The 27,057-nt window shown below is 38.4% G+C and overlaps 1 protein-coding gene across 1 annotated transcript in view; it reads right to left on the bottom strand.

Moving 5' to 3' along the window:
• SLC5A8 (solute carrier family 5 member 8) overlaps nt 1-27,057 on the bottom strand; it is a 42,220-nt gene that overhangs the window by 13,691 nt on the left and 1,472 nt on the right. The window contains exons 2-10 of the mRNA XM_045826652.1: nt 23,114-23,179; nt 21,125-21,176; nt 14,975-15,042; nt 13,652-13,806; nt 10,915-11,055; nt 7,733-7,862; nt 4,642-4,730; nt 3,194-3,306; nt 775-842 (exon numbers count right to left, since the gene is read on the bottom strand). Coding sequence (XP_045682608.1) covers nt 775-842; nt 3,194-3,306; nt 4,642-4,730; nt 7,733-7,862; nt 10,915-11,055; nt 13,652-13,806; nt 14,975-15,042; nt 21,125-21,176; nt 23,114-23,179 — 882 coding nt within the window. The remainder of the gene's footprint in view (nt 1-774; nt 843-3,193; nt 3,307-4,641; nt 4,731-7,732; nt 7,863-10,914; nt 11,056-13,651; nt 13,807-14,974; nt 15,043-21,124; nt 21,177-23,113; nt 23,180-27,057) is intronic.

Raw genomic sequence — 27,057 nt, 5'->3', positions numbered from 1 at the left:
GGTATAGAGGCCAAAGACATGACCTCGAAGTTTACAGTGTGAAGAACGGAGAAATGCAAACAGCTGAAACTCCCAAGAGGTCTGTGTTCCCAATAATCAGATAGCTAGTTTTTGAGAGAGGATGGGACCGTAAAAGGAGTGTCGAGGGCACATTAATTTGTCCACAGGGAAAACGCCTACCTTATGAACTAGGGAAGGAGTGTGGGTATTTGTGGTGTCTGAGGAGGATGCGGACTCGTGGTATGAGCCAAGGGGTCCGTTCATAACTCCTGTGGAAGCCAGTCTCAAAAGGTTACATACTATGTGATTCCCTTCATATAACATTCTTGGTGTGGTGAGATTATAGAAATGGGAAATACATTAGTGGTTGCCAGGGGTGGAGGAGGAACTAGGGGCAGGAGGGAAGTGGGCGTGGCTACAAAAGGGCAACAGGAGGGACCCTTGTGGAGATGGAAAGGTTCCATCGCTTGACTGTATCATTGTCCACAGCCTGGTCGTGATGCTGCACTTACTGTTTTGCAAGATGTCACCAGACCATCGAAGGAAAGCGGGTAAAGCATGTATATGAGATCTCTCTATTACTTTTTACAATTGCGTGTAAATCTACAATTACCTCAAAATGGAAAGTTTAATTTAAAAAATTTTTAAAATAACTTAGTCACCTCAGTTCCTTTATGTGGTAAATATATAAAAAGAGACATCTGGAAGAAAGGTCACATCGGCATTAAAAATAAAAAGTGATTATGACTCAAAGCTTTGAGGGTCAGCTCTTACCTGCAACAGAGCCCCCATTAGTGATGCCAGAGCAGCCATCGCAATACACAGGACTCCAAACAGCACACCTAGATGGACGAGGTAAAAGGCAGTGTAGACCCAGAGGATTAGACTTCTCAATAGAATAAGCTAGCACACCTTTGATTCAAAGCGGGTAGCATGACTGCGGTGAAGAATGGCCACATACACCAGAGCCCGCTGAAAAAAGAAAAGGGTGTTTTCCTACCGAATCAGCAGTGTGTGAAGGAAAGAAAATCCTGAAATTGTGTCCAAGGATTAATTACAACATTAGGTTATATAAGTAAAGAATCCCTAGAATTAACTATAGGGATTTTTAAAGCTAAGAACTATTGTATGATTAATCTAATCCTCCATCAATATTTCTTTAATATAAAAGAAGGCTCGGGTCTCCGTTTTCAGTTGGCCAAAAACAGGACACAGTTCCACACTGCTCTGTACAATGTGGTAGGGGAAGGGAGTAGTAAACATTGGAAATCAGAGTCTTCTGACTTTAAGTGTTCGTTTCTTCTGGGAATTGGCAATCCACACAGAGGGGTGGTCTAGGACCTTAAATCCTCTCATAATCTCCACCAACAGGCCCAAGCCTTTCCTGTTAAGCTAGCAAAGAAAGGCAGTTTCAAGACAAGTATCATATTCTCCCTTCTGTAAAAATTTCTCCAAAAACTTGTTGATAGAAATTCTGTAGCCTCCACTGGTGGTCAGATTATGGGGTTTTTTTAAATTTCAGTATTTTCCAGATTTTCTCCAAGTACATACTTTACTATTTAAATTATAGGAAAACTTATTTTTTTTAAAAAAATCTTTATTTTTAAAGACTTCCATTCAGCAAAGATCAGCTGAAGTTATTCAATATAATTTCCCACACGTACAACTCAAAATACAGTAATATAAATAAGAAATTTGCTCATCATAAAATTGGTGCATTCCTTATATTATGTTATTCCTCTTACTTGCACTAACCCTCACACCTTTGTTAAGTATATTCAGTAAATAATTTCATTGTAGCTAAATGGAAAAAACTTTTATTCATTTTTTGCAAAGAGCTCTTAGTGCATGACTTTTTTATGTCTCTGATCCTAATAGGATTAGCTTGAGTCTTCTTCATTTGATAGCTCATGCACGGCCACCACTATGGATTTTGGTGTTCAAAGTCATCAAAAACAGTCAAATCATCTGCCATGTTTTTCTTGATGAAGTCCTTACTGTAAATGCCTTGAGATAATAATTTCATGCAAATCTCATTGTTAATCACCAGCTATTGCCTCTTATTTGACATGCATTATCTCTAAACCTTACAGTATCCCTGTAACGCAAATATTTCCCATGTAAAGAAACAGAGGCTCAAATGGGTTATTGGGTTTGCTCAAGGCTAATAGCAAGTAAATTAATGAAGCAAGATGGGGTTTTTCTGGCTTCCAAATCTTCTATTCATTCTACTAAACCATCCAGTTTCAATAACCCCTTAGTAAGCCAGTCTTATTCTTCAGGAAGTATTGTATCATTCTTAAATTATGCTCCAGGATTAAAACTGGGTATACAATAAAAGGATGCAATACTATTTAAATTAAAATAAAGGTACAGTGAAGAATACAAATTAAGCTCTTGTTTCAGGTTATAGCCATGGCAGTTATATATAGAATTATGGCTCAAAACTGGGTTTTATTTATAATTTCTTTGACAGTTTGCTCACATGATTTTGCTAAGGTTCTTTTAGAATCTTAAGATTCTTTTTTTAAAAAATGTTAGTCATTCATTCTAAAACACATACACACAAGAAGGTGAAATGACCAATGAAATGCGCTAGGCAGATTTCTATCAGTCAGATGTTACATTTGGGTCATTTGGGAAATAAAGGCCTTTAAACCTTCCCATTCAAGCTGATATTTAACCTGAAATTAGGTCCTATAATCTAAGAATAGAATTTGAGCGTTCCTTGCATAATTTTACAGGCCGTCTCCAGGACGGTGTATGTATACAGATGAAACAGGCAATCAAGCCAGGTCAAAAGTCACGATGCCCTGTTTCTTCATCTGCAGTTCGTATACACAGACGGTTACCTTAAACTGATGGTTCCTTCTTAGGGAATATAGAAAAAGTGTGGTTCCTGGTTCTAAATTAGGATACTTCTTAAAATTTTGGTCAAAGTCAAAAAGGAAAGGGGTTGAATATTTTTTTCTGTGGCTGAGATTTTAACAGACTTGGATTAAGAAATTGTTCTTTGTGGTTCCTGCCAATTAACTGATGTGTCTCCCAAGTCATGATGGCAAATATGTCACAGGCATACATATGCGTGTATATTTACACTCAGAAGTCCCTACTCTGTATTTTTCATGGAAAAGAGTATCTCTGAAAACCACCTCCCAGAGCTACAAAGTGAATTGTGAAAATGGAAACTTACTCATTCCTTGGGAAATCCAAGACAGAGATCTTTCTGAAACTGATCTCAGGCGTGGTTTGATCAGATCTTCCACAGTTACTGCTGCTAAGGCATTAATACTAGAGGACACTGTGCTGTGAAGGAAAACAGGAAATAAAACTTTTGGTTGATGATATGTAAACTATAATAATTCTTTAAGCAGGAATGAGAAAGGGGAAAACAAATTGTTACTTCTGAAATATAACCAGATTTCTACCATATTATTTTTAATGATCACAGCATCCTCTTCCTGGAAGCTGTTATCTAAGAATGATTCAGGTGACATTTATAGGCTTACTAGGGAAAATGGATAATTTAATGTTGCTTCCATGTTGCAATTAATCATCAGTGTTTATGGAAAGAATCTACATAGATTATGCAGTATCATTATATAGTGACTTCAAAATATACTATTCTTTACGCACAGAGGACTGTCATAAGTCTTACTAACATATGCCATAAAGATCAATAATATTAATTTCCTGATTTCTTACTAACATATGCTGTAGTTTGTTAATGATAAGAATTCCCTGGAGCAAACACAAGCAAAGTACAATGAGTAAGTTCAAACACAGTGTATATTATTCAGCATGTAAATAGGAAATTTTAATTTTTTTAAGATTTTATCTATTTATTTTTAGAGAGGGAAGGGAGAGAGAAAGAGAGAGAGACATCAATGTGCAGTTGCTGGGGGCCATGGCCTGCAACCTAGGCATGTGCCCTGACTGGGAATCGAACCTGCGATGCCTGGTTCGCAGCCCATGCTCAATCCGCTGAGCTAGGCCAGTCAGGGCAGAAATTTTAACTCTAATTTTCCATTTGACCACATTTTATCCACATGTATACATTTTTTAATTTTTAAAAGATTTTATTTGTTTTTAGAGAGAGGGGAAGGGAAGGAGAAAGAGAGGGAGAGAAACATCAATGTGTGGTTGCCTTTTATGCACCCCCTACTGGGGACCTGGCCCAAAACCCAGGCATGTGCCCCAACTGGGAATGGAACCGGAGACCCTTTGGTTCACAGGCCTGAACTCAATCCACTGAGCCACACCAACCAGGGCATAGCCACATGTATGTTTTAAACTGAGACTGTAGGCACCCATTTTTGACAGCTACCATCATTGATCACCATTACTGCGACTCCACAGGGCATGTGATGGTGTATTAGGTAGATGGGACCAAGTAGAAAGTACAGACTGGTGACAGAGTGCTGACCCATAGAGGTAAGAATCAAACCAACAGCAGACACTGCAGTAGACTGCCTCCAGTGAGTCATTTGTGCCCATGTCCAGAATTCAGCTTTATCCCCACTGATATCCAATAAAAAAGGAAGCTATCAATGGGGAAACCAATTGGGTTTCCCACTGGGTTATTAACATTATTGGGTTAATAATAACCCAATGGGGTATTATTCGAGTTGAAGTACATACCTTAACGTTCCACTGTAAGCACAGGCCACAAAAAGCCCAGGAAGTCCTGGATAATCTTGCAGGATGTCCAGTACCAAATATGGCATGAGCTGAAAAATCCCAAAATTTACTCCTGAGTACTATTTGCTACCACGTAAAATTAATGAATACTTCATTTATCTTGTGTTTTTCAAGAACCAAAAGTAGCTATTCTGTATAACTGAAATTTCTAAATACCCCAAATTAAGCTGTTTAACTGCTAAAACCTAAAGAAAAGAATAGCATGGTACTTAAGCCCACAGTCTCGAGATTCAGACAGATGTGGCTTTTTTTACTTAATTCTTCTGATCCTCAGTTTCCTCATCTGTAAAATAAGGGTGATAATACTAACCTCATAGAATTGCTACAAAAGATAAATTAGATAATCTCTATAAAGCTGCTAGTATAGTCTATGGAATACAGTAAATGCTTTATAAAAGGTAGCTATTCTCATTCTTTGAAGTAATAGATCAATTTAAAAGAAATATTTTACACACCTCTGCGCAAAGCAGCGTTTACTTAACTTAACTTTACTGGGTGACTCAAGGCTGCCCTTGTGAACTTGCAGCACTGCCCAGGACTGAAAGTATCATTACAACTGCATGAGACAGTGACAAGTGGAAAGCAATGTCAGCAAAGTCCTGACACTTGCTGCTTTTTAAAAACTTCCTGATACCAACTTGCTTTTTTAATAAATTACTTTAAAAATAAAGATTCAATAAGGTAGGGAGGTATAAGAGGTATAAAGTAGGGACGTTTCATCACTATGCTACATGGTAGTCTTAAAGCAAAATGGATTTCTGAATCAAAAGGGGCCTGAGTAGATAATTTTCCAGAAGAAACATGTTTGCTAACTTGCATTGAAACATTATTAATTCCTCCTCCCATACTACAGGGTGAATGCCAGTCCCTACCTTATCAGACTATTGGATTTCACTTAACAAAGGTTTGTTGGTGGGAGATGGAAGAGCATCTTTCATTGTTTCAAGGGTCTGCGTTGAATTGCTTCAGCAATGCTTCCTCCACGTTCTCCAAAATTTACTAACTCTTTATTCACAGATAATGAGACTAGCACTTCTCTCTCTATGAGATTAAGGCCCAATATTTGTAAGATAGTTTAAAAGTCTAACTTCAAGCAATATTCTACACATAAGCAAAAGGAAAGTGTTTACTGTTAGTGTTACAACAAGAACTAAAATTTTCTACCTTGTCATCAACTTTCTCAAATTCTGTGGTGTGACATTTCGTATTCTGAACAGCCCGCTCAGGTATAGACAGAATGAAAGGGGTCAGATTGATGAGAGAAAATTAGTAAAACTATATGTAGGTACTAATCCTGCTTCCTAGGATGAGCTCCTGCAGAATGGGGCAGCAATGTATCTTTGCATTCCTCAGTTAAGATTTTGACCTCACCTTCCTCTGACTGTGCCTTATTTGTATTGTATCCCCAGTGTGATATTAGTTGAATTAAGAATACAGTACTGGAAACATTCTATAAGGAGAAGACCTCTTTCTTTTTCAAACAGCACACACTATCTGAGTGATTGGTGTGTGCATGTGAGACCCTTGAACGCTTTTATGACAAGGAGCCTCAAGGTGAGGAAGTTAGAGTGGTTGTTTTTCCCCAGGGGAAGGGGAAGGTATATGAATTTTCTCAAAATCCCCATTGTCTTCATGATACAAACTACAGACAATAAGGATTGACAAAAACTCACAAACATTCTTGACTAGAGGGGATACATTGGAAGAGGGCTTCCATCTTCAGAGTAAACATGACTCTCGGGTTGTCTGGGCGAATAGGAAGGGTCTGTTTGCCACAAGGACAGCGTGTGTGGAGACAGGGTTGAGACACACAGCTCAAGGATGCTCTCGTTTTCTAATCCCACAAAGACGGTATTTTTCTGGAAACATGTGATGCATTTGCACCAACATGAAATTCAGCCTGTCTTTAAATCTAATGAGTCCTCTGAGCACTCGATTTATAAGCGAGTCTTAGGACATAATTATGGCAAGAACTAAGAGAATGAGAACTCGGGCTTTATACTCTGGTAGTCCTGGGTTTAAATTCTAGTTACACTTTCTGAAAGACAGTCTATGGCACAGAGGTTCGTTCAGTTAGGCCTCTGGGTGCAGCCTGCCTGGGCTGGAATCCTGGGTCCAGCTTTACTAGCTGGTAATTTAACTTCTCTGTGCCTCAGTTTCCTCATCTTTAAATGGGAGATAATCACAGAACCTACCTTAGACTATGGCTGTGAGAATTAAAAGTTGAAGTTTATACAAAGCACTTATGATAGTGCCTGACCAGTGGTGCGTATTTGATGAGTGTGTGCAGCTCTTCTCATTAATTAGCTATGTGACCTTGGGCAATTTATATGACTTCTCTGAGACTCATTCATCCCCTTATCTATAAAACTAGAATTACAAGGCTGTGAGAACAAGATAATGCATGCAAAGCTCTTTGCATAGGATCTTATCATGTAGTTGGTATTCAGTAGTGTTCACTGACTAGATCCATCTCTCTGTCACTTAAAAACTGACAGGTCCACAACGCTGTGATAAGTTTGCACAGTGACAGCTGATCACTAGACTCCATGGGGTGACCATGCTGTACGGCATGAAAATGTCAAATCACTGTATTGTACACCTGGAACCAATGCAACTAATAGAATATTGTATACCAATTATATTCTGAACAATAAAAACTGGAAAGTAAACTATTTATAAACAGGAGAGCTAATAATACCACAAAATGTTCTTTGGTAACATGGTTTGTGTATAGTTTTGGCTTTTTAAAAATGTGTTTACATTACTACTCGCAACCTTAAACTGTTTCTATTTAATACTTGGCTTGAAGTTTTCTCAGGTATTTCAATAGTTTAATCTTGGATACAGCCTTCTTTATCCTTGCTATATCTGCTGAAGTCATATTTTGCCAAATGCTTTATAGAAATTAAATATGATCATATTATGCCTATTTACTGTTTATCTACAAGAACATGAATGGTTTTTCTTTCCAACAGTTAAGCTTTCTGAATGTTCTTAATGCACGTGTAAGACAGACACGGTCCCAAACCTGGTCTGGCGCAGACACTTCCTTGTTTGTCCAGGGATCGCAGTCTTGGTACCTGGAATAGAGGGCGAGCCCGCAGAGCACCGCACAGACGAGGATGACCCAGAGTCCCAGCAGATTGATGTAGAGAGACCTGAAGAAGCAAAAACAAACCAGCAAATGACAGCTGTACTTTCCATGCCAAAGAGGAAACTGGTTACATAAGCAGGAGAAACTTTCATGACTGTATTCAATACGTGTGTGTTATCTTCTGTTTATCAAAAATGCTACTTATTTTATCCTGGCCTAGCCTTCTGCTTATGACGTCAATGAACATGTTGGGAAATCCTTAGAACAGGTGAGGTTTTCCCAGAGCTCCATGGGCATTATTACCTTTATGATGGTATCTAATTATGCTACTTCAGGGCTTCTTGTCATGAAGTAAAGCTTTTTAATAGTCAACAGAGCAGCAACTATTGCTCATTTTCCCTTTAAAGTAGTACAATTATAAACTGCTAAATATACTTAGCATCTACATAGAACTCATCAAATGTGTTTGAATGTGGTTTATAATACCATCCATTAGTGTGAAAGGCAAACCTGTATTCCTTGGATGGTATCTTCCCAAACAATGTTCAGCATTATTTTTTATTTTTTTAATATAATCTTTATTGCATTTTTTCCATTACCCTGAAGTCCCCTTATACCCCACCCCCTGCAATCAGCACACTGCTGTCCATGTCCGTCAGTCATTTCTCCTTTTTGCTCAATCGCTCCACCCCCTACCCTCCCTCCCCCGCACAGTGTGTGCCCCAGGAGAGTCCGAAGGTTTACAGAACAGTGCTGGAGCCAGGCCTGAACCTAAAACATGTCTCCACCTACCACATGTGACCCTGCGCAAATAATTTAGCCCGTCTGACCCTCAGTTTCTTCACTTGCACATAATCACAATGTCTACCTCACAGAGTTATAAGATGAAATGAAAGAGTATATATTATATGATACAGAGCTTGGCCAGTAATCAACACTTGTTAAGTAGTAGTTATTGATATTACTAGTATTGATGCCATTGAATGCCATGTCCCGATAATCAGTCGAATAGTCAACGTTTCTCTCACTACGTTTTCTCCAGCGGTGCTATGGCAGACACTGCAATGGGCAGCCCTGGGATGAACAGAGGTACCGCCCCAGCAGTCGTGGCTCCTTCTCTGGGGTGTCTGAGGAGCACTGGATTCAGAGACTGAAGAAAAGCTCACTCTCCTCACCCTCACTTGGGACAAGCCTGAAGAGTCATCGGAGCTTTAAGCCTCTGTTGAGACTGCACTGAGGTCCAACGTCTCCCTCTGGCTTTCCTGCCCTCCTCCCTGCCCTCGCTTCCCTGGAAGATTCTGGCATGCCAACTTCCACCTCAGTGTCTGCTGCCCGGGGGACGGACCTGACGACAGGGGCCACACAACAGACTGCTAGCTGTTTTTCTTGATTGGCTAAATTTATTGTATTTTGTTATTGTCTAAAAATAGAAAGAGTAACTATACCTCATCTCCAAATCATCAGAAAATATACCCAGACCCTTTCCTGCTCAGAAACTCCTCTTGCCTATATATGAGTTTAATATTTAACCGTGTGGTTTTATTGGACTTGAATGCTATTCAGATAGATCACTTATCAGTGTCTGATGTTCTCCGCGGTCAGTCAAGGTCAGTAAGTCTGATTTGGGGCTGGGATTCGTTCTTCCCACGGGGCCAGTGTTAGAAAGCCTATGAAAATGGTCCCCCTGAGCGCAGGCAGTCTGCCTTTTTAAGGAGGCCCATTGGGCTATTCTGAAGGAAATTGTTTCTTTCTAAGAAAGCTCTAATGCTGTTCTTTTAGCTATAAAAGTGGGCTTTTTGAACTTTGTGTTTCCAACAAAATAGAAGAACACGTGCACAATTAATACTTCGGCTAAGGCATCAGTCCTAGTATAGATTTAAAGTCGGGTAGATTACTAGATATATTAATGACATTCCTTCAAAGTTCCTTAAAATACTACAACTCTTAAGTTCGATTTTGGGGGACTGCCTGTCCAGGTGTTGTACTCATATTCATATAGGTTTTTTACTGGGGGATTTTTCCAAAGACACTGTCTGAACCAATGTACTCTCAATATATTGAGTTCTGGCATGTGACATCCCAATATTTTCATGTTCTCCTTAGAACAGAAATAAAATTGCCACTCCTTCTCCTATTCCAATTACCCTGTTATTCTTAATCTATTTAGAATTTTTAAGCCCCTAAGTACCTGTGGGCTAAGCCAGCCTCATCTGCCAACATGGGAAGTGGTGGTCACCATGCTTATCTGAGGTCTCCTGAGGAAGAACTGGCCACTGATCATACTCCTTCCTCAAGCCAATGGGCTTGAGAGTTCTCTGGCGATGTTGTCCTCCTGATCTCTGTGCTTTGTCCAAATTACTCTGCTTGCCTGCAAGGCTCTCTTACTCTTTCCCGGCCCGCATGTGATCATTCTTTAGGATCTGCCTGGCTGATAGGAATGTCTCAATCGGGATTCACATCCCGTGATCTGAGGTGGAAAAGAGTTCACATTTACTGGACACTTACCATCGGCATATAGAACATAGTATTTTACAGCACCTTCCATGGGGTGTATGATGTTTCTCATGCTCATTTTACAAGTTTAGAAACTGAAGTTCGGAGAGACTATATAACTTGCCCAAGATCACTCAGCTAGCAAGTATTAGAGCAGAGTTATACACCTGTGACTGTTTGAAAATAAAATACACCAGCACCTCTGGCAACATTATGCTCTGGATCACCTCCTCTGTTGTTATAGTGTTTCACGAAACCCTTGTACCTCTCTAGTGTTATTTCACTTTGTACATACTTGAATATATTTTCCTAAGTTGCTGCTAAGTTACTTAATGACAAGAGCCATATATTTATAGTTTTCCCCATACCTCCTTGTACAGATGTACAATAAATACCTATTTATTTGATAAGATTTGTTTTCCTTAATAATTCATGTAAATGTGTTTAAATATCTTCTTTGAAACATAGAGTACCACTTCGTTCTAATTCATCCTTTCATAAGTATATCATGTATCTGCTGGAATTTCATCATTCAAAACGCAAACTTAAGTCTGACTTATAAAAGAGTTTCCATAAAGTCAATTAATTGTTATTAATGATACACATGCCATAATTTGGCTTACAGTTTTGCCTGGAATCTACTTTTGCAGGAAATGTATCTCTGCACTTGGGACTGGTTGACACCATACAGGCTGGTCCATGTGAAGGTCCCTCCTATAATGATTGTCCAGAACGTGTGTCTTTGCAAAGGGTTGGGGTCGAAACTAAATGGAAACAAAGAGAAAACAAATCAGAACTACTGGGAAAAAATACAGAAATCCCCTCCAGACTATTTTTGAAAGTAAGCAATGTACACTTACATAAATATATATACATACATACATACATACAAATTTATTAAGTAATTGTAAAATGTAGAAATATTCCTAATTTAAGTTCAATGAAATAAAATTGACACTTTCAGAGAATTGGGAATTCTGGATGGGTTTGGGGAAATCCCATCCTAGTACATGTATATAGTTCTAGTTTATATTTAAGCTTAGGAATTCAGTCAATTAATAGTATAAAAGTGTTCATGTTCTAAAACTGCCATGCCACAACAACTGTGCTTTCTCAAAATGCTGTGCGCACAAGCTAAATACTAAAAGTTGAAAGTCACTTTATGACCTGTACCAAATATTGTTACAAAAAAAGCTCAACTTCCACATTTACTACATCCTTTAACCCTTCTTAATGTATTACCTTGGGAGGAATGATTCTCTTCATTTCTGATACATAATAGGAGCTTGAAAAATGTATGCAATATTAACTTTCAGGGAAACTTTCTGAACGTTATAAAATTCTGGAAATTTGTTTCAAATCAGTTGAGTAAAATGTTCCAATTTTGTGCATCTTCTGGCATGCCAATGAAAAGATGAGAACCTTTGTTCCATATTCTAACATTTCACATCAACGTCTAAGAGCTTCAAGAGTGTTGACCTTTCCTCCCACAGAGAAAGAAGCTGCTATATTAGCTAATGGAAGCCAAAAGCCAAACGCATTCAATGAGCTCTGTGAGGCCATAGAAGCTTCAGAACACCCAGCTCAGAGATTTTAGGCCACATGGAAGACATGTACCAACTACAGACTGTACAGAAAATACTAAGACACAAATCCTTCTCTTCAACCAGAGCAGATCTCTTGCCTACAATATTCTTAAAACAAAGCTGCATAACGAGAAAAAGTTAATAAGGTATTTCATTAATATTTAACTGGTTGGCAACCTTCAAAGTAAACTCATATAAATGACTAATCTTTTACTTTTTAGAATCTCATCTTGAGTTATAAGTTATCAGTTCATTGTGGCAATGGGTTTATCCTTGTTATAAAGTGACCATTGTCTTGCAGGAAAATGATTGGCTTCACATCCTCTCCCCTCAACATATAGCCTAGTAGGAAGAGACGCAGGAGCACTCAAGGTCTCCTGAGTGGCCACTGCTTCTTGTATCCATGCCTCCCTTCTGGTATCAGCAACCCAGGTTTGCTCTGGGGAAACTGCCACTTCTCCAATAAATAGTCTAAATGGCTGTCAATCAAAGTGTCCTGCTCTGCCCTAGCTAAGTGATGCAGTCATGGCCAAGCCTGGCCAATGGGAGGCTCTCTTCCTTGAACTTGACTCTTGAGATAGAAGGAGAAAGAAATATTGGAAACAGTTGATTCTCTGTAGCACATCCCTGCAACTTAACACAATGACCCTGTTCAATTTATGAAAAAGCTTTTCTCAAACATTAGTGCCTATCTTCAGACATCCAGAAGAGAGCCACCAAAGCAAAACAATATTTTTCCTCTTGAAATGATGTCAGCATGCCTGTCTCAAAACGGAGCTGCATAAAGAGACAATAAGCTGCCCTGGCTGGTGTGGCTCAGTGGATGGAGAGCCAAGTGGATGGTGTGCAAGAAGCAACCACACATTGATGTTTCTCTCCCTCTCTTTCTCCTTGCCTTCCCCTCTCTCTAAAAATAAATACATAAAATCTTTTTTGAAAAAGGAGAATTAGCTGTTCTCCTTTATGTGTTCTCATGTAAAATGAGCCCTTCTCCACATGGAACATGATGTACAAGAATGACACTGATGACACAAAAGGAAAGGCGTTTTAAACATCCTTTTAAATTGGATGATGTATTTGTGGTGAAATATCTAGTTTCTCCATTAGTCTCTCTGGGAAAACTGAACAGCTGTTTAACACCTTATTTCAGGTGCCATGCTGACACTGGAGGTACTGGCCTTTCCTTTTCTAGTCAATTCTTTTGAAATAACATATAATAGTATATAATGCAGATTATATACTTATATTTACATATCATATATCTGGCATAATAATATAAAAATATGGCATAATAATATACTATATGTTGCCATGGGAACATAAATATTTTTAAAAATTATCCAGGCTACTTGAAACAGGGAACTGTCAAAATGGAATCACTGTCTTTTAGTGTTTTTCTCTTAAAAGGTTTCTTTCCTTATTTCTCCACTATCTCCTCCTTTATCACCCTACCCACCTCTTCGACCTAACCCAGACTTTACTGTCTGAAAGAAAATACTCTTTTACTATCAGTCCCTTCTCAGGAGGGAGCCCCATCCTAAGTGTCACGGAACTAAGTACACCTGACTGTCTTAACCCTTTAGAGACCTAGCAACAAGTCCTTCCACACTGACATGCCAGCTTCAAATTTCTGTATCACATCCTTAGTGGGGTGTGTGTGTGTGTGTGTGTGTGTGTGTGTGTGTGTGTTTTCTAATGCAAACTTACTATTTCAATACAGAGATTTTTACAGAAAAAAAATATTCTACTAATCAAGATGTAAATAGCAACTTACTTCCAGAAGTTTAATCTTCCACCATTATAGGCATCATTTACGATATTGCTGATTCCACCTTGAACCACTGCGGCTTGTATGATTACACACAGAAACCCAGCCAGCATGATCCCGACTTGGAAAACATCCGTCCAGATAACGGCCTTAAGACCACCCTTTGAGGGAAAAGTGTATTAGGGTTAATGTTCTATCAGACATTATGAAGCACCTACGTGCTTACCCATTAAGCTGTACAACTTTATTGAATACATGGATTTTGGCCAAGAAGTGCACTCAGAGGAGACAGGTTGGGAAAGCCTTCAAGAAAAGGTGATATTTAAGCCAAATCTTCACACAAACGAGAGGCAGAGATGGAAGATCCTTATGGCAGAGAAAACATGGGCAAAAGCATAGATAGGTCAAAGTATAAATTGGAATAGAGTGGAGTGGCATGGAGAGACTGTTGGGCAAAAAACTCAGAGTAAAGTGGTAAACAGCGATATCATAGATTTTATCCTATAGGCAGGGATGGTCTTCAAACTGCAGGCACAGATGGTCATACCAATTGTTGAAATACTAAAATAGTTTTGTCTTAGCCACTGCCACAAAGGTCCTAAGTGTCCCCCTCCAGTCCCTTTGACTTTGAATGGCACTGCCCCTCCTTGAAAGCCTGTCTCCTAAAACACAGGTGGTAAACACAAGGCTCACGGGCCAAATCCAGCCCAAATCCGGCCCTTTACCTTGTTTTATCTGGCCCGGCACCTTGGAGCTCTTGCTTAACTGAGCTCCAAGTTACATTTATACAGTCCTAAACTTACATTTGGCCCTTTGAAGGCAACCTCGAGGCTGATGTGGCCCCTAGTGAAAAGGAGTTTGACACCCCTGTAAAGATCCAGCAATTAAAGGGTTAAAACCCGGACTATCAGAGATCCTATAAGACTTGCACCACTGCTAAGGATCCACTGGGAGTATCAGTGCCCAAGCCACACTGGTCCTTAAATATTTTGCCTGTCCCTAAAGGTGATGAGAAGTTATCTCAGGTTTCTGACCTGAGGAATAATATATGCACAGCTATATAATAACTTGGCAACAGTAAGGATGAATTAGGAGACAAGATTAGGGACCATTGCATGATTCAGATGAAAGAAAACATTTTCAGTTATGGTTAATGTTCTACAAAGGATCAAAATTTACCCCAGGTTGAATATTCCTTACAAAAAATTATACAGTGGGAGATAGGAGAGTAGGCATGAACAACCCAGACTGGAGCATGCAACTACCAGAATTTTCAATTTTGCAAAGCAAGTGTGCAGGGCGAAGTGAGGAGGAATGTTGTGGACATACCAGTGTACAGTAGAACGTGCAGACCACCCCTGTGGCCACCACTGCGCCCCACAGATCAAATCCTGTGACTGTGGAAGAAAAGAAAACGCATATGTAACTATGAAACATGCATAATAAAAAGCATTTCTCAAAAAGGTCTTCAGGGGGAAGCTATATCCTTTATTGGGTACTTACCTCTATACCCACTTGCCTAAAACTAGACCCAAGTCTCATAAGATGTACTAAAACAACTGGACTTTAAAATTCTATCTGATGAGCTAAGTAGACCTGTTATCTACCCTCAGGCACCATACACAAATCCAAAATTGGCTAAATTAAATACATGAAAAAATATTTACATTGTAATTAAGCTAAGAAACTGCTTAATACTATGAGGTAGCTATCCACACTGAATGGAGACTGAGGGTATTTGTCTTCATGGTTCCAATAAACACACTATCCTCCCAGTCCCTGATGGACAAGTTGTGCACCTTACTAAAATGGGACCGAGAGAGAGAAGTCGGTATAAACTGCTGACATCTATCTAAGTAGTGGAGGGCATGTTACATTTTATAAAATAGAAGAATGACTATGGTCACAAATTTGATAGTAAACCAATTCCTTGAAATACATAATTTGCCACAATTCACACAAGAAGAAATAGGCGATCTGCGTAGACCTACATCTGTTAAAGAAATTGAATTAACAATCTTCCAAAACAGGAAGCTTCAGCCCAGATGGGTTCCCTGGTGAATCCTAGCAAACATTTAAGAAAAAAATTATACCAACTCTCTACAATGTCTTTCAGAGGAGAGAAGCAGAGGAAATAACTTCCCAACTCATTCTATGAGGACAGCATTACCCTAATATCAAAACCAGAAAAAGGCATTACAAGAAAACTACAGACCAATACTCTTATGAACAAAGATTCAAAAGTCCTCAACAAAGTATTAGCAAATCAAATCATAAAAGTGTACAAAGAATTATATGCCATGACCAAGTGGGATTTATCCCACATATGCAAGGCTGGTTCAATATCTGAAAATCAAATAATGAAATTGATTACATCAATAGGCTAAGAAAGAAAAAAGAAATATTACATTATCATATTAATAGATGCAGAAGAAGCATTTGACAAAATCCAACACCCATTCATGATGAAAATTCTCAGTAAACAAGAAGTAGAGGGTAAATTCCTCAACTTGATAAAGACTATTTACAAACACCTACAGCTAACATCATACTTAATGGTGAGAAAATGGAAGCCTTCCCACTAAGATTGGGCACAAGGCAAAGACATGTCCTCTCAACACTATGTTTCAATGTCATACTGAAAGTCCTTGCCCATACAATAAAGCAAGAAAAAGAAAGATACACAGATTGGGAAGAAAGAAAGAAAACTTTCTTTGTTCACAGATGACATGATCATCTAAATAGAAAATCTGAAAGAATCAATAAAACATCTCCTGAAACTAATTCCTAATAAGGAATTATTACATGGGTCAATATACAGAAGTCAACTGCTTTCCTGTATACCAACAATAAATAAGTGGAATTTTGTTGATGCTTTCACACCATACCAATCTTTCTTAGAAAATGGATCAACCACTTTCTTCTTGGCTCCCTTTTTGTACCTTTAAGCTGAATTGTAATTTTCAAAGACTGAAATTTATGAATTTTTATATGAAGTTAATATTTCATTAAAATTGTTTTTAAACTCTGAAAATAACATATTACCATTTATTTATATTAGCAAAATAAAATATTTAAAATACTTAAATAAAATAAAATACTTAGCTAAAAATCTAACAAAATGTATACAATATCTATATGAGGAAAACTACAAAATTCTGATGACTAAAATGAAAGAACCAAATAAATGGAAAAATATTCCATGTTTATAGACAAAAAGCCTGAATATTGTTAGGATGTCAGTTCTTCCCAATTTAATCTATAAATTCAATGCAATCCAAATCAAAATACCAGCAAGTTATTTTGTTTATAACTACAAACTGTGTAGAATCAACAAACTGATTTCATAGTTTATGTGGGGAGGCAAAAGACTCTGAATAGCCAACACAATACTGAAGGAGCAGAAGAAAGTTGGAGAAGTGACTCCCCCTGAGGATTTCCTATAAAGCTACAGTAATCAGGACAGTGTGGTATTGGCAAAAGAATAGACAAGTAGACCAGTGGAAAAGAACAGAGAGCTCAGAAATAAACCTCATAAATATAGTCAACTGACCTTCAGCAGAGTAGCAAAGGCAGCACCATGGGGTAAAGACAGCTTCATCAATAAATGGTGAGGAACAGTTGAACATCACAGGCAAAGTAACATGACTCCAGATATAGAACTTACACCCTTCACCAAAATTAAATCAAGATGGCCCATAGACCTAAATGCAAAACTATTAAGCTCCTAGAGTATAACAAAGGAGAAGAATAAGATACCTAGGATATGGTGATGCCTTTATAAATACAATACCAAAGACAAAATCTGTGAATTAAATAGTTGATCAGTTAGACTTCATTAAAATTAAAAATAGTTGCTCTAAAAAAGATAGTATCAAGAGAATCAGAACACAAGATCCAGACTGGGAGAAAATTTTGAAAAAAAAAATTGATAAAGGACTGTTATCAAAAATATACCAAAACAAATCTCTTAAAAGTCTTAAATCTCTTAAATGTTAAGAACACAACCCAATTCAAAAATAGGCCAAAGATTTTAACAAACACCTCACCAAAGAATGGAAAATATCCTCCACATCATGTGTGATCAGGGAAATGCAAACTAAAAGAACAAGATACCAGTACACACCTAAAAGAATGGTCAAAATCTGGAACACCGACAACACCAAGTGCTAATCAGGATGTGGAGCAACAGAATTCTTTCACATGTTGCTGGTGAAAATGTAAATAGTAATAGCCATTTTTAAAGACAGTTTATGAGTTTCTTATAAAACTACACTGTTGCTATACAATCCAGCAATCATGCTCCTTGGTATTTACCCAAAAGGGTTGAAAACTATGCCCACACAAAAACCTACACGTGTATGTTTGTAGCAGCTTTGTTCAGAACAGCCACTACTTGAAAACAATTGAGATGTTCTTAAGGAGGGCAATGGACAAATAAATTGTAGAACATCCAGACGATGGAATATTATTCAACACTAAAAAGAAATAAGCTATTAAGCCACAAAACAACATGCAGGAACCTTTTTTCTTTTTTTAGTTGTGAGAGAAGGAGAGGGAGAAGAGGGAGGGGGAGAGAGACAGAGACAGACAGTCAGGCAGACAGACATCAACTTCTTGTGCCACTTATTTGTACATTCATTGGTTGCTTCTTATATGTGCCCCGATTGGAGATCAAACCTGCAGCCTTGGTGCATCAGGTGATGCTCTAACCAACTGAGCTACCCAGCCAGGGCAACAGGCAGGAACCTTAAATGCATAATAGAAGCCAATCTGAAAAGACTGCATACTGCATGATTCCAGCTATATGCTTTCTGAAAAAGGTAACACTATAGAAAAAATAGTGCTTGCTGAAGGGGGTGGTGGGAGTTCTTGCTGAACAGCCAGAGCACAGAGAACTTCTAGGGCAGTAAAAATAGTCGGTATGATATTACGATGACAAATACATGTCATCACACCTTTGTCCAAACCCACAGAAGCTATAGACCAAGACTGAACTCTAAGGTAAATGTGGACTTTGAGCGGTTACGGCATGTCAGTGTAGATTCATTCTGGATAACAAGTGCACCACCCTGGTGGGTGACATTGGTCCTGGAGGAAGCGATGCATGTGTGGGGGCAGAAAGTATATTGAAAATCTCTGCACCATCCTCTCAATTTTGTTGAAACCTAAAATGGCTCTAAAAATTATCTTTAAAAAAGTATAAATACTTGTTTATAAAGGAAGGATAAATTTTAAAAAACAGGTATAAAATTACCCGTGGGGAGGGGGAACAGGGTAGGAGAGACCATAATGTAAATTAGGCTTCTCTAAACATATTTGATCTTGTAGACTGGACTTTGAAATCATGTAAATGTTCTACATAATCACAAAAATTCAATTTAAAAACTCCTAAAAATTGAAAGCAAAATGAAATAAATGAATGTAGGTATATATCAATTTTGTGATATAACCACAGAGAAATTAAATATTCCCCAAAACTTTAATACACAGTAATTTTATATATATCTCCACTGGGATACACACTAGGGAAAAAACTTCAGGGTAATAAATTTTAACTGTTTTTGGCTACATGTTATTGGTAAAAATGTTGAAATTGCTAATCGAAAGCTATTACATTAGTGGTTTTCAACTTTGTACATTAAAATCACCAGAGAAGATTTTAAAAATCTCAGTGACTCTGCTGACTAATTCAGTATTGCAAGGAGTGGAAACTAGGCATCAGTAGTTTTATAAAGTTCCCCAGGTGGATCCAACATGCAGCCAAGCCTGAGAACACAATATACATCTACATACTTGCATAAAGAAAATAAATAGTCTAATTAATATTACTTTTTTAAACAACAAGAGTTTCAGCATAAAATACAAGACAAAATATAAAACCAAATTAGTTAGGCAAACACCCTGTAATCCCAAGTTTGAATTTAAACATTGAGGATATCAGTATAAATTCTTCATCTACTTTTTTCTTTAATATACATCTCCCAATTGTGTCCACTAACAAGACCTAGAATAAATGACCAACTCAGTAGCGATGAATACCTCTGATAGTTAGGTTGTGGTCTCTAAATACAATTTCTCCTTGGGAAGAATAGCTGATGCCCAGGCAGGGCCAAGAAGTAAGGTAAGACCGAAACATCTTGCTCTCCCAGAAAGTAAGGTAGCTATTAAACACTACTTGGATTCAGGAGACAATTTAATGAGGCTCCTGCTGGACAAAAATGAGATATTAATGTTAATGTTTTAAATATGACGAAGTTTCAATTCGGTGAAACAAGTTTCTACTGAGCACTTGTGACGTGGTAAGTAATATGTCTGTGCTTGTGACCACTGCCTTGGTCACTGTGAAATACACAACTGATACTCAAGTGTCAACATGCAGTCCCTTGGGTTCTCATTTATTCCAAAAGAGTTGCTCGATAAATTGGTAAGAGCAGAGTGCTTGGTGAAGGTACTGCTCTCTTTTTCCCAGAACTGTATGTGAAAACTGCACTTTGAAACCCTAAAGCCAAAAATCTTCACTAACACTTAAAGCCAATAGGCAACTTACGAAGTTTATAGCTCAGATTTTTACATGTGAAATGAAGCGTTCATTACATAATAGAGTTGTTTGTGATGATGCCGTTGTACTTTATAAAATGGGATGATAAGTACTATCTATTTATCTATCATGAAATGAAAAAAAAATTAAAGTGTGGAGTTAGCAAGGTTTTTTTCATTTTATATTAACTCCAGGGATTGCACCATATTCCTCCCATCACAGAGTCCATTTGTCAATATCACAAGGAAGTCTTAGAGGTAAATTCCCTTCTTAGTGATAAGAATTCAAAGCATGTAGAGTTTCGCTGAAGTCCATTGAGAATATGACTAACATGAACCTTTGCCTCGATAAGCTGTCCCAGTTTCACAGGTATTATCTGCCTAAACTAGAGAGAACAGTAATGTGTTGATGAGTGCAACCTTCCTACATTTGTTTATAAGAACCCTATAGCCATCTGTGGGTTTGTTTGTTTTTTTTGTCAGTAGTAGTAGTCTAATATTCAAATCACACAGATCTATTTATTTTGCTTTTCGGACCACATTATAAGTGAGGAAAAGAACAGCTTCTCTGCCTGACATTTTACAAAGCAACTGAGCCAAACAGAAAAAAGCATCTTGTAGATGGGTTCCAGGTTGTAACCACAAAAGAGAAGTGCAGTCATTCACGATTTAGACTATAGGGGGCGCTCATTCTGAAGGAATGGAGAATGACATGTCTCAGGGACTCATTTGCTTAGTGAGATCTACCCTAAAAATGAACAAAACTTTCAGAGCTATGGATTCAGGAACCCAAGGAAACTGCTAGTGTAGACACTGAACCCATTTTCCCCCCTCAAGCTGGTGCAGGTTACTGGAAGCATTCCTCCATCTCCCAAGGAAATAAAGTGTATTAAAAATGAACCCTAAATGTAACATAATTTGTTTAACTCTAAAATGTACCTTGATTCAAAGCCAGGGCAGGGGCATAAATAACAATTCCAGTATAGAAAACCTAAAGGGAAAAAAAGAAGATCAAATAAATGATATGAATTATAAAATGTCAATACTTTTCTACAAATTCAATTATAAATTAAAATGGCAGTTTGATATACTTAATAAAATGTGTTTATAACTTGAAAATATTATTTAAGTAAAGTTGATTATCCTTTTCCATTTGTGGTATAGTCATAGATTACAAAAATCTTTTATGACCAATTTTGTGTAAAAATATGGACATTTCATGTGGTGCTTAGTGGAGATAGTCACTGATCCATCAACTCAAGCTAGAAACTAATATTCCTACATCTAATACAATTAGAAAGAAAAAAATACAAATTTAAATGTGGATGGTCCCTCATTTATATGCTTTCAGACTATTGTTAATCACTGCATAAATTAAGAAAACAGTGAAAATTTTAGAAACTGGTTTGTAAAAGTTTGCAGGTCCATTAATTAAACAAAAGTGTAAATTTGCTCTAAAAACTCATGAAAGGCAACCAAAACTGCATTCTGCCTTTTTTATATTATTTATTTTGTTCATTTATACATTTAATAAATATTTATTAATCTGTGATACAATAGTGAATAAGTAAGTAAGGTCTTTTATCTCAAAATATCATTTCCATTGCTCTTGACATTTTAAATATATCACATAAAAGTTAACTCTATGATTACTCTATACAAACACTATGAAAAGAACTATATTATGAGAAGAAAGTTATTGTGTAGTATTGAAAGTAAGTCCTTCGTATGGGAGATGCTAAAGCTCCCCTCTTTCTCTACAAGTAAACTAGCTTTCCAGTCATTATTCTGTCCAAGTAGATTTGAAACATGACCACCGACCACCATCTGAACCAGAGGCCCCACTTTTCATTCCTGTTGCCCCTTCTAACAATGATCCGAAGAGGGTCTGAGTAGTTAGCAGACACACGCACTGGCCTCAGCTCTACGTCAGAAAGTCTACCAGAATCCAAGTGGCTCCTTCAAGCAGTATAATTCACAAAGACCAAAAATGGAGTTGAGCTACAGAACTTACAAAGGTACTCTGTCATGCTATAGCAAATGCTTAGGTAGTTGTTGATTGGAGAAATGCTATTGTGAGTAAAGATAAGAATGAAAACTTCTTCCTAGACTTCCATTACCAAACCCATCCCTAAAGCACTTAGCTGCCAAGAGGAACATGGATATAAATCATGTGGCAACAATCAGGACAAGCCTCCAACAGCTTGAATGAAGAGTGGGAAGCATTCTCTGGCACTGACTGCTGCAAGTCTTTGCTTTCCATTGTTGTCAGACAGTAAATCTATACTTGCATATTCTTGAATTACTGTATTGTGTGCGTGGCTTTAGAAACACCTCCAGAATGTCTGGTTTTATTGTTTTACCCTCAGTGACTGCTTTAATTGTGTCTTAAGGTTCAATTTTTAAAAGGGACTCATTTTTTAAGTATTCTTTCAAAGAAAATTGCTTCCTAATGTCTTCCCATGTCAATTAATTTTTTCAAACCTATTATTTAACATGTTGCAAAAGTACTACAAAACATGCAACTTGTTTTTCCTTTGTTACAATTCCTGGGCTCAGCTACTACGGCTCTTTCAAAAATCTTGGTCACCTCAGCAATGCCCTTACTGTCTCTTGGGTGGGGAGGTGGGATGGAGAAAAGCCTATTTTCCTAAAACAATGTAACTGTCACTTGACCAATACGATATTGCCATTCACTTGAATCATTTTTTTCCCAAGAGGAAATTCATTTGTTGAAACACTGTTCAGTGGTCTGAAGGATTAATACTGTGGGGTGATGAGTGTTTTTCCTTGTTTGTTCCCTCCTATTTTCAACATCTCTTTTTCATCTTTCATGTGTTTGCCAAAAAAAAAAGCTCGGCCCAGACGCCCTGACTAAAAACAGCACAGATGACAAAAGGTAAAGTAAACTAATGGAGAGCTACTTACTGTTTGAATGATGTAGATGATTGTTCCACAGAGACGAACATATTTGTTAAATCGAAGTTCTAAATACTGTTTCCCCCCAAAAAGAAAAGGAAAAATGGTTATATGTAAAATCTCTGGACACTCTTTTTTTTTTAAGACATAAGCAGCTTAAGAAGTGAAGGAATGAGAAAGTTAAACTTCATGATTAATTTGCATTTTCTATATCTCTTTTATTATTATTTTTATTTCCAAACAGCAAAATTGACTCTTGTTTTAGAGTACAGTTCAGGGAGTTTTAACACATACAGAACAGTTCCCTAACCCTGGAAAACTCCCTCAGGTTGCTCTTTTGTAGTCAAACCCTCCCCTCACCCGTCAGTCTTGGCAATCAACTGATCTGTTCTCCAACCCTAGTTTTGCCTTTTCCAGGATGTCATATAAATGAAATTATATTCTGCATTTTTGGAATGAGCGGAGTTCTCCCCTTGCTCTTGGTATCTACATATCTACTTCGTACAGTTCCCCTGGTTCACTTAGCAAATCAATCCATTCCCAATGCAAGGCAATTGTGATAGAATTGTCAATCAAAGTGCCTGGCCTCATCAGCTTCTCTTCTCAGCTCTTCTCGTGCATATTTGCTGAATTGAAACTTTTTCCAAAGATTTTTATTTATTTATTTTAGAGAGAGGGGAAGGGAGGGAGAAAGAATGGGAGAGAAACATCAATGTGTGGTTGCCTCACTCGGGGCTCCCACTGGGAACCTGGCCCAGAACCCAGGCATGTGCCCTGATTGGGAATCGAACCAGCAACCCTCTGGTTTGTAGCCCATGCTCAATCCACTGACTGAGATATACCAGCCAGGACGGTATTTGAATCTTAGACAAGATGTAGAGACAGAATATGACTGGAGCAGAAGCAGACTGCTTCTGACAGAGTGGCCTCAGAGGCTGCCCTGACTTCTGTCTTTTCAGTTTGTTCAGCTTTTCTCTCTGTTATATGAGCTACTCCCATATCCTTCCTATCATTTTTTAACTTAAATCAACCAAACTCAATTTTTGTTCAGAACCAACAACCTTGCCATTCTTCCCACTCCCCTTGACATCCGTTATATTCATAATATAGTCTGCTGTCTCCTATATTATGCATCAGAATGTATTACAGAGCTAGAATCCTAGAGTTTCAGAGCTGGAAGAAAGCTGGAGTCCAAGACATTCTTTCACTTAAAGGTTATTACTACATGCAGAGAGGATTTTAAGACTGACAACAATAATCTTTTCAGATAGCAGAAAAAAAGAAGAAAGAAAAAACTAACATTAAGTAATAATCAAGGAGGGAAAAAGATACTTTTGCTCCATAATCTCAGCTAACATTTATAAAGTATTTGCTTTGTACACTGTCCTCTCAACAACTCCATGAGCAGGTACTAAGTATAAGCACATGAGGACACTGGGCTCAGAGAGAACCCCCATGTTGCAACCTAATAATTGAATGTACATAGCAAGTTGAACCAAGTAACTTGGTTCGATGAAGTTTATTTTTCCCCCAACGTCAGCGGGATCCAGGCAGACTTATGGACTTAAGCTCACATGAGACCACCTCCAGGTAGAACCAAGAAGTCTATCACTATCTCAGCTATTGGTGATTACTGGGCTGCTAAAGCAATACCTGGAGACCTTCCAGGAGCCCAAGTGACTGAGAGGCAGGTTTGGAAAATAGCTCTAGGATTTTCAGACAAAACTAGAGAATGACAGTAGGTGCTGCTGATCAACCAAGATCTGCCATAGTCCTCAGAACCTCGAATAATTTAGAGACACTAAAACTTCTACTGAATTACTTTTTAAAACAGTCTGGATGATTCAGTTCAAACACACAGATTTCACTGGATCCAGAAAGATAATGAAGAAGTGATGAGGAAATTACATTCCTGCATTTTACTTCTTATCTGTGGGTCTGGAAGTTGCTGGACTCCTATCAGGACTATACTTTGAAGACACTGGTAAGTAGATGTCAAAAATGCTTCTGAACAGCTGATTTTAGCTAACAAACTAGAAATAGGGAGAGATTTTATACTTGAGACTTCTTATTCTGCATGAGTGGCTCCAGCTCTCACCATAAAACAAAATACTCCTCTAGAAGACTCACTAGAGCCTTCAGCCAATACGCCCCACTGCACAGCCTTTAGGCAGGTATCTACTTTACTTCATGCTCTCTTATGCAGTTTTATTTGCTCTGAGGCTCTTTGTCTGCAAAATGGGGCTCTCTCATAGTACCTCCCTTGTAAAGACTGTTCCGAGGACTGAGTTTGATGATGTATGTAAAACATAAAGCCAGTGCTCAGCATGTATTAAACATTCAGTAAACGTTAATGTTTTGTTTTGCTTTGCTTTTTTGCCAGTGTTAGCTGGAACCCTGCTAAATTAGCCTCCACCACTCTGGAAATGTGTGGGAAATCTGTTTCTGGTTGGGTTAAGTCGCTGCCCTGTAGAGGCACTGGTCAGTGATTATGAGAGCAGCATTCACCTGTGAGAACTGATGTCCTCTCGCCAGATTCTTCAAATTCTTTCTGAGTTTTGGTGTTGGTTAACTACACAATCAGAGCTCACAGACTCAAATGCCTGCAGGTCCCGTTGGGTGAAACACATGAGGTAAGTGGTATCAGCCAGGTGTTCGTATATTAATGTACTGGAATATTGCTCACATCCACTAAGAAATATGTTCTCAAAGCTCCCTTGAAAAAATAATTCCCTTCACCCCTCTCCATTTTCCCTTTTGCATTTTTGATGAAGACATAGATGCTGATGAAGATTTCTCTAGCACAAGAAAGTACCGTGCAAATGCATGGATGAGCCCTCAGTATGGAAACAGGGAGTGATGACAATGGCTGTAAACTGGTGTTCCTGTGGCCACTGGGGATGTGGGCTCCGTGTTACCGGTGCTGGGGGGTTCCAAAGGAAGCCAGATCTGGAATTTTATTTGACTTCTACCGTCAGTAAGTGCTAAATTATCGTTTTTTTCCCCTTCAAAACACCATAAGTGTGTGTGGGGAGACATGACAGAATATTGAGTTTGGCTGGGGCAGCCAGTGTGTTACCTTTATGCAAAACAGAAATTCCATCCTGCTCACTTCTAGGGTGATAACTGAAGGCTCCCAAACCCGATGGCCAGAGGAAAGCAATGCCGTCCCCAGGCTGCCTTGCCCTGGGTGACATCACTAGAACCCACGTAGTTTGTCATTAACACTTACTGTGCCATTGGGACCCTGTCCACAGCACCAATTAAACCAGCCTTACTAGGAAGCCAACTTCCAGTGACTCTGGATTGGAGCAAGCACCATATAAGTTCAAGGACAGAGGCAGCTGCTGAGAATGAGACTCAGAGTCCTCTGGATAATGGTCTATTAGAGAGGAAATCTATATAGATTTGTGTATGTGGCTCATAGATTAGTGCCTGGGTGAAGGAGATCGCTGAGGGCGCTGAACTGGATCGCACTGATCCCCTGAACTTTTATCCTCCCCCAACACTCCCGTTCAACAGCTCTGTAAACTAAACCAGCCATGACTGGTGTGGCTCAGTTGCGTGGGTACCCTCTTGCAAACCAAAAGGTTGCCAGGTCGATTGCTACTCAGGGTGCATGCCTGGGTTGCAGGTCCAGTTCCTAGCTGGGACCCATACAAGAGGCAATGGATCAATGTTTCTCTCTCACATAGACGTTTCTCTCCCTCTCTTTCTCCCTCCTTTCCCTTCTCTCTAAAAATAAATAAATAAAAGCCTTAAAAATATTAAGAAATAAATAAACCAAACATTCTAAACTAAACCAAAGATTCGCCATCTTTACAAAGCCCCTTCCTGCAGACAACTTGAGAAAACCTATAACCAGTGGACCTGTGCAGTAGGAAAGTCAGTTTTCTTTCAGCATCTTTCCGTAGAGAAGGCAGAGCTGTTTAAGAACCTCACAGCCCAATTTT

Source organism: Phyllostomus hastatus, unplaced genomic scaffold (genome assembly GCF_019186645.2).
Source record: "Phyllostomus hastatus isolate PE091 unplaced genomic scaffold, TTU_PhHast_1.1 phas_scaffold_755, whole genome shotgun sequence".
NCBI lineage: Eukaryota > Metazoa > Chordata > Mammalia > Chiroptera > Phyllostomidae > Phyllostomus > Phyllostomus hastatus.
The sequence above is the reverse complement of the archived record's forward strand: the minus strand, read 5'-3'. Positions and strand labels throughout refer to the sequence as shown.